The sequence below is a fragment of the Salvia miltiorrhiza genome, chromosome 8, assembly GCF_028751815.1.
Source record: "Salvia miltiorrhiza cultivar Shanhuang (shh) chromosome 8, IMPLAD_Smil_shh, whole genome shotgun sequence".
Taxonomy (NCBI): domain Eukaryota; kingdom Viridiplantae; phylum Streptophyta; class Magnoliopsida; order Lamiales; family Lamiaceae; genus Salvia; species Salvia miltiorrhiza.
This window is the reverse complement of record NC_080394.1, coordinates 11,831,792-11,840,512: the sequence shown is the minus strand read 5'-3', so window position 1 is coordinate 11,840,512 and position 8,721 is coordinate 11,831,792. Positions and strand designations below refer to the sequence as shown.

Genomic DNA, 8,721 nt, shown 5'->3' with positions numbered 1-8,721 from the left:
GATTTGACATCGAACCGTGGCCGTAATGGGATAAGAATAAGATTGCATGGTCCAAAGTGTATGTTTTTATTAACTTATTATAATACTGCAAAAGTGTATGTTAACTACACTTTGAAGGTGTTTTTGCACCTTATCCCAAATTCTGGCCAATATGGATGCAACTATCATGCTACAATCAGTGCATAAATTTTAATCAAGTGTCTTATTTGGTATGATATTCGATATTTTACGATTGATGCTGCACCAATAATACAATCATTAATTGGAGCATCTGACATACTCCCTCTGTCCCGCCCAAGATGCTACATATTCCTTTTCGGGCCGTCCCAACGAAGATGTTACATTTCTATATTTGGCAAAAATAAAGAATTTTAAACACTTAATTAACACTAATTAAGTATTTCTTTATTACTTTCTCTCTCCTACTTTATCACTATATTATCTTATCTTTCTTACTTTATCACTTTATTACTTTCTCTCTCCTACTTTATCACTTTATTATTACACACTTAAAACATTAATCTACAATTCCTTAAATCTCGTGCCGAAAAGCAAATGTAGCGTCTTGGCCGAGACGGAGGGAGTATATATTAACAAAACAGCAGTAATTAGTAACTTTACGATCATTAAAATTTTTCAACGCATAAAAATCACTAGTATTAATTTCTTCAAGGCGTCATGAATCATGATGCAGCTATTTACTTTCTATTTCTTCTTATTCCATTAATGTGATTCTCTAAAATAATTTGTCAGAAAAGAAAAAAGGAAGGAAAAAAGAAAAAAGAAAAAAGAAAGTTTGTTACCAGAAATCCATGTGAAACTTTTAATAATTCGTACAATCTCAAACTGCCACACAGTACAAATTCATGCGCTAATGAATTCAAACAAACATCGTTTTCTTACTTCTCATTCAATTCGTGTCTACTTTTTACAGTTTTTGCCGATTAAAACATTCAAGTTTTCAGAGCCAGTTGTTGAAGAAGCTACAACTCTATTAGCATTTGTTATCTGATTTAATTCATTAATTGGCAAGTATTTAACTCTCAATTAATCCTTTAAATACACTAACCTTTTAGGAGCTATGCATAATTGAAATTTTTATATGTCCTCATCATTTAGATTTTCTAATCCTATCCTTTCAATCTCAAAATTTCAAACCATCTTAATAAATACTAGTCTACTACTCACTTCGTTCCATAAAAGAGTGCATTTCTTTCAATTTTAGGACGTCCACAAGAGTGTGCATTTGTCATTTTTGAACGCTAACTCCTTATATCTTACTCTTATTTTATCATGAATCACTTTTTCCACTTCTAATATACTCATCTAACATTTTATAAACATGTGCCACCAAAAGTGATGCACACTCTTATGGGACTGAGGGAGTATTTTTTTATCTATCTAAATTAATCATAAATAGAAAATGCCCCATAAAATTTAATAAAATGGTAAGAATCCTAACAAATTAAGAAGTTGAATGTACATTGATCTAAACACTCAAGTCTCAAGAGGCATAATTTTGTGCACTTTTTCTGAACCAAACAAGTCAGGAGATAACCACGAGCAAGGGCGGATACCCATTCTCATTGGGGAGCCTCGCTTTTCCCCAACATTTTTTTTTCGTTTTTACCTTCGTAATATCGCGATTCGTTGAAAATATGCATTACAGCCAACTGCAGCTATGGTATGAAGGAGTATTTTAAAAGAAAACAACATCATTTTTAAGAAAAACTACATTAAAATTTAAAAATGTTAATAAAATGACTCAACAGGCCTATAAAATAGAGAAACTCAATATAAAAATATCATAATGACATTTCCTCTTTCACGATTCTCTCATTCATGAAAGTGTCGCTCAATCACACAGCAGTACACCCTCCTAAAAAAAATCCTACATCCACATTTGATTATAATGATGACGAAGCGCAATTCAATTAATAAGACGATGCCCCTCCAACCAATAAATCAAGAGTTCAAGTCAGCTGAAGGATTTGTGTGGATGAATCTGTAGCTCAAAAAAAAAAAAAAAAGAAGTGGAAATAATATCGCAATTACTATAGTGCATAGTTAAGTAGAAGTGGAGATAACCACAAACTTACCCGTACTGCTGTTAATGTATCATCAACTATTAAAAGAGTGTTTGGATGAGCTTATAAGCTATTTCAAAGTGTTTAATAAAATAAATTACTAAATAACTTACAAATTGTAAAAATTAACTCGAAGAGTTTATGATCTCCATAAAAAAAATTCCTCTACCCCAACTTATTTGTTTGTAATCTTATATGCAACAATAATTTTATAAATATCATTCAATTATAGTTTATTGTTTTTCATCATGCTCCCTTTCAAGTTCATCTCTCAAACACAAAATTTCTCTTTCTAGTTTATAAGCTCAAACATATTGACAACTTACAATTAAGTACTTGAAAAACTACATCTTATAATGTATTGGAGTTGATAAGCTTAGAAAATAGTGGGTGTGAATAATAAGGAAGAGAATGCAAAGTCGGATGTTGGGACAAAATTGAGGCAGGCCTATCTTCCCATGTGGTCCTTAAATGGAAAATCTGAAAAGGGCAGTAGAAAGCTCCACCACTCCCAACTCATATAAGATGCATGTTCCAAGGCTGAGATCAAATCCACATAGATTTAGTGATATCATCTTCTTCTGTTGCTACCATCTGTCGTCCCCTTTTGTTTTACGTACTCACACACCTACCACATTCATTTTTACTTACCATTTCAAATTCATCAAAACTCAAAACATACTGTTTAATATTATTTGCGTTACAAATTTCATTTAACAACTTTTGAGTCATAACATAGTGGAAAAGGGGATGGCACCCCAAAAAGGACCAACACACCTTATCACGTGTTCTTCAATTCAGATTGGATTAACAATACTAATAATGTAAACTTAATTACTTCATCAAACAATATGGTCCCATTCCCATCAATCTTAAAAACACTACACCAAATAAAATACTATCAACGTGGAAATCCAATATTTCATATTACTATATTACATCAAATCCCAATCATTATGTATCAACCTATATATATATATGTGCTATCTAGCATTAATAAATGAACTAGAAGGAAGGCCAATTACTACCAAGATTAACCGGAACAATATGAAGACGAATACATCCGCATGTCTATGAATAATGCATGCAATATTTTAAGATAAGGCAAGTCCTTTTTGGCAAGAGTGGTTAGTATTGACATTTGATATCGAAAGTGGCAAGAAAAATATTTTATGTCATGTAATACCACAAGATTCTTAGTCACTATATTATAGGGTAGTCATACATATTATTCTCGATATAGTTAAACGAGTGCAATACGAAATAAAGCAATCTCTCAGAATTTTCAAAAAAAAGTTTGTGGTGTGTAATTGAAGTTGACGGTGACATAACATTCCGTATAGCACATGAAGCCCATGTTACTCTTGCCCATCACATATCATTCCCAACTACTAGAAACAGTCACCTTAACTTCTTCCAACTAATGCTACAATTATTTTTTGAAAAATGTGAGATAGGAACATGGAATAATCAGGGCAGTTATTGCTGTAAAAATACGACATAGGAAACAATTTTGTACGGCCAAAAATGAAAAATGTATCCAGATTAAAAACAGACAGAGGGCTATAGGTTTGCAAGTGATGAAAGCAACAATCAAAAGTAAAATATATGACCTTTCGGCAAGCCATGAGTCTTGATTAGGCCGTAATCGAAAAGAAAAGGAATCGGGTATATATTTGAATGACATCATAAATACACAGGCTCAAACGGGCCCTTTCACGGGTCGTTTTAGCATAACTGGGCCAGGAAACAGCTCACCAAAGTTTCAAGACATAAGACCTGAAGCACATAAAGCCTATATCTCTAACCCATGCTTTCGAAATAATTAATATAACTACAAATGTATCGCAGCAGGTAATTAGAAACAGGGGAATGCGCAGAGATTAAAGCATAGGACCACCCAGAATCATACAAAAAGAGGATTAAGGATAAGTATTTCATACCTGGTATGTCCAAACCCAATAAGCCTATCCATTAAGAAACTCGAGCACATGCCAACACGTATCAACAGTACGACTTGCAATCACTTCTCGGACATCTTAACATACATATATTAGTCAGATTCAACAATGAAAATGATTGGTCATGCTAAAAGTCGGATGTTTTAGTATAGACGGGACTCAAATTCACATGCAGTGTGAAGAACATAAAGTTCAATGTATCAATCACAAACTCAGCAGATGAGGGAGCAACAGAAACCAACTAGGAAAAACGGATATCAAAGTTTGAGAGCTGTTACCTTACTACTGAGTTTCCAATCACTTAGACAATCTATTGATATTATTGTACACTTTACCACCAAAACCATTAAAGATTTTAATAACATAGAACAAAACATGTAAGTCTTGAATATGATGCTATATGAACACAATTTGTGCTGCATTAGATCATCATACATCCTAGTAAGCTAATACAACTCCTTTTCTTTTGTATAAATGCATTGGTGCTTTCACAACTCATAAAAGGTAACATCAACGACATATTTGGATTAGATCAATTGAAGATGTCAAAAAGTAGTTCAGTCATAAATATAAGGGGAGAAAACAGAAGATCCTTTCATATGCAAAGATAAAAGATTTATAGCTTGTGATGACTGATGACAGGTTTCTACATGTCAGATTCTGCATTCAATTATGGATGTTATTGATTGACCAAAATCATCTTCTGTCCAAGTATATATTCATATATATAAACTATCAAATCATATGTATTTTCATTAGAAATTACTCTGAACTGTCAAAAAGATTACAATTCTTCACTGTAGAAAAGAAAGTAACTAACAAACCAAAATATGTTATGCTGAAACAATCATGGAGAAACTGCAAACAAAAAACAAGAGGCAAATGCCAAAGGCACCAAGATGGCAGATATTGGCATCAAGAATGCTTTGAAGGCTCAGAGATAACATAAAACTGTAGGATTACAACGAGGTTGCTTAGAGGACAGGTGACTAGAAGCAACTTCTATATACAAATTTCAAATGGTCGTAACTGTAGACCTTTCTCCTAGAAGATACATATCACTACATGGAAATTCGAAAAGTAAGCACAACCAATTACTACCATCTCTATGTTGACTGAGAGAGCAAACACACAGATTGCATGTCAAGTAGTACCAAATTCAAATTAATGTAAGCATAGTGTAGATGCTGTTATGACTCCACCATTGACTATTATATAAACAAAGCAAGCAGCATATACTAAACGTATACACTAGATAGATGTTATAAAGAAGAACATCTTGAAAGCGCAGTGGCATTTTACTAACATCACAATGCAAAGATTCCAATAACCTTAAGACGGTCATTGAGGGCGAGATTTGTGGCAGCATCCAGACATTCGGAATCATGATGCTGTATTAATTCTTACTCTATACATCTCTAAGTCATGATAGTTTTGAGTTCACTTCATGCGACAAAATTGAAGAAAATAACCCCCCCCCCCAGATTGGAATATTTCAACTAATTAGAAAGCAGATATGAGAGCCAATATACTGCGTAGAACCACCATTCAGTAAAAATAAGTAAGCGCGTTATTTAGAAAGCATGGAGTTCAACTTTCTTCATCAGAGTGGCTTTCAGTATACCAGAAAAGAACAACTTAATGGTTGCTCACCAGGTCTACATTCATTATCTTGTTCAAAAAGTCCATGACGGCCTCTGCTATGTACTGCAATATACACAGACCAATTGGAAATTTTGAACTTTGAGACCTAGTGTACAAGTTTCAAACAAGGAATCACGCATCATTCTATTTCAAGTACCTCGTGAAGTTAATATAATCCGATGAAGATGTTCCTTGGAATGTTGAGCAGTGGAATAGCTTTGAGAGGAATAAGATCTTGTTTCTTTTCAATCTGCAACCACTAGCCACAAAAACTCTTTGGCAAAGGGTTCATTCTCTTTTGATCTTGTGATATCTGATCAATCCCATCCCTTGTCCCTCATTCCTCAACTTGCAACCAACTCTGTGAATTATCAACGCTATCAAATTTGCCCCTCGTATGATGTAAATAGTATAGAACATGAAAACAGGCACCAGGGTACTCTGCGCCCTTTTATCTATCTATTGAACTCCATGCAATATCCTTCTTCAGTCCTCTTCTTTTCATCAACTCCCTCAATTGTTCAATCTCATCCCACATGCCATTCCTAGCATACATATTAGATAGCAAAACATAAATTCCAACATTAGTAGGCTCCAGTTCAAAAGCTTTCTGAGCAGCCAACTTCCCCAAACTGACATTTCCACACTCATTACACGCACTAAGAAGCGTGCCCCACATTGATATAGTGCAATCCGCAGTATGTGGCAGCTCACTGACTATTCTCCAAGCCCTCTCCAACTCTCCCGCCCGACAAAGCAGGTCAACGAGACAACTATAATGCTCTCGGCTTGCATTCAACCCATAGTCTCGAGTCATGGACTCAAAATACTCCATACCAAGATCCACTTGGCCGGTGTGGCTGCAAGCAGAGATAACCGTCAAGAATGCCACTCCATCAGGCCTTATCCCTTCCATTAGCATATCCCTAAACAACCTAATCACTTCACTATAATCCCCAGTCCTTCCATACACTCCTAATATCGAAGTCCACAGAACAACGTCTCTTCGCCTCTTCCCTACCACGTACCCCGCCATGCTAAACACTTTCTTTGCACTATTCACTAGACCACACTTTCCATACATCTCAATCAGCAAACTCTGCAGAAACACATCAGCTCCAACATCTATGATGCGACGTACAACACTCGCGTGAACCTCCTTGCCCAATTCTACAGCACACAAGCCACTACATGCGCGTAGAGCAGCAGACAAAGTAAAATTGTCTGTTTCCAAACGCAAAAGGTGCATCCTCCTCACCAACTCAATCCCTTCTCCCCACATCTTAGCTTCCGCGTAGCCCGACAATAGCGCATTCGCGCACACAGTATTCTTCTCAGGAATTTCATCGAACACCATTGCTGCATCACTCATGCTCCACAGTTTCGCGTAAAAATCGACCAAAGCACTGCCCACAAACACACTAGCGAACCACCCGGATTTCTCCACATAAGCATGCATCAGTTTACCAAAAACATCTTTTTTCAGGCAGGAAGCTGACTTGAGAGAGGTGCACAAAGCGTAGGAATCAACATAAACGCTGTTGCGATGCATGAAAGAAAACGTGTGCAGAGCATAACAGTCAGACCCATGTTGAGAGAAATGAGATACAATCGAATTAAATGGCAGCGGGTTTCTGAGATTGAGGGATTTCAACAAGTGGGTTAGAATCTTATGGTTGTTCTTGCCGATGCATGATGTGTAAGTCAGAACTAGGTCAGTTTGAAGATTAGGGGAAATGAAGAATAACTCTGCTCTAATTACATGCGCGTAGAATTCTTGGACTATTCTGAGATTCTTTGTTTGAGAACAGTGATGCAGGAATTGGGAGATTGTTTTGAAATTTTGAGCACCTTGAATCTTGATTTGAGTGAGCATATGTTCGATTCCGAAGAGGTTTATCTTGGTGTTTCTGAGTTCTTCCCACATTTGTTTGGTTTAAGTTCTTCCCAATATTATCATATTAATAGCACAAATGCGTTCAAGAAATTAATAGAAAAGATAGTATTATTGTTACATTCAAATTATGTTGGTGCTTTTAAAAAAGAGTTCATTGTAAAACTACATCCCAAGATTCCCAACCATTGAGCTTTTTGCCAATTAAACTCGACTTTTAAAATATTACTTCCTCTGCTCCATTAAAAATGACATATACTCTATTCGTCCACAAAAAAAAAATTCTATTTTTTCTTTTTGGGTATGTTCAAAAAAAAATTCTTACCTATTTTTTGACTATATCTCACAACTTATATTTACTTATTATTCACTTTTCCACAACTCTCAATATTAACAACTTTTCACCACTCTCAATAATTTTTTCTCTACTTTCACTATACTCAACAACTTTTTTCTTAAAATTCGTGTCACTCCTTCATAGGAAGTTCTTTCGTGGACGGAGAGAGTATTCTATTTTGCGCCGTCTCATTATAAGTGTCCGTTTTCATAAATGAAAAAATTTCATCCTTAAAAAGTGTGGACCCTATCATTTTTAACAAATTTACACATTCTCTTTAATTTTCGTGCCGAAAAATTTTAAGTCACTTATAATGGGACAGAGGGAGTATAAAATTGTCTCAAAATTTTCATTAATAGCAAATTTGACCTCCTAAATTATTACAGGGATCTAGAATAAAGACTTAGACATTTATTCGACTTACATATAAAATTATACGTGATTATTCTTCTTGAGTATTTCCAAATCTTGGTTCTTGATTGTTTTTTCAGTAAATTTTATTGCAATAGAAAACATTTTTGGGATAGTAAAGATTAAAGAAGTTGTGATTAGAACTAAAGTAGGCAATTTTTTTGCATCTCAAAATGACTGTATTTTGTCAAAGGGTGTAGTAAGGAATAAAATCTACATTTGTACATGAGCTTTCAATATGTCATGCTTTTAGCCAAACAAGCAATGAATGAATCTTCACTGCATGGAATTGTGAGGCCACCCGAATTCTTCTTCAGCTTGACTCAGCAAATCTTGAAAACAATGATCGTTCAAGAACGATATTGGAACCACGAATCTCTTCATCTC

At 35.0% G+C, this 8,721-nt stretch overlaps 1 protein-coding gene across 4 annotated transcripts; it reads right to left on the bottom strand.

Annotated features, from left to right (window-relative positions):
- Window positions 1–1,718: 1,718 nt before the first annotated feature.
- Window positions 1,719–7,668, bottom strand: LOC131001016 (putative pentatricopeptide repeat-containing protein At1g74400). 4 transcript variants are annotated; one of them, XM_057927179.1, is made up of 4 exons: window positions 5,850–7,659; window positions 5,702–5,755; window positions 4,031–4,125; window positions 1,719–2,715 (listed from the first exon to the last, which is right to left on the bottom strand). In XM_057927179.1, the coding sequence occupies exon 1, from the start codon at window positions 7,617–7,619 to the stop codon at window positions 6,144–6,146; it is 1,476 nt and encodes a 491-aa protein (XP_057783162.1). In that variant the 5' UTR covers window positions 7,620–7,659; the 3' UTR covers window positions 1,719–2,715; window positions 4,031–4,125; window positions 5,702–5,755; window positions 5,850–6,143. The 4 variants fall into 4 exon arrangements, with proteins under 4 accessions (XP_057783162.1, XP_057783163.1, XP_057783161.1 ...); XM_057927180.1 differs by having other exon boundaries at window positions 1,719–2,005; XM_057927178.1 differs by having other exon boundaries at window positions 1,719–4,125.
- Between the last annotated feature and the right edge of the window lie 1,053 nt (window positions 7,669–8,721).

Bases quoted from the DNA above. Each gene is read 5' to 3' on its own strand.
- LOC131001016 (XM_057927177.1), bottom strand. From the start codon at position 7,619: ATGTGGGAAGAACTCAGAAACACCAAGATAAACCTCTTCGGAATCGAA.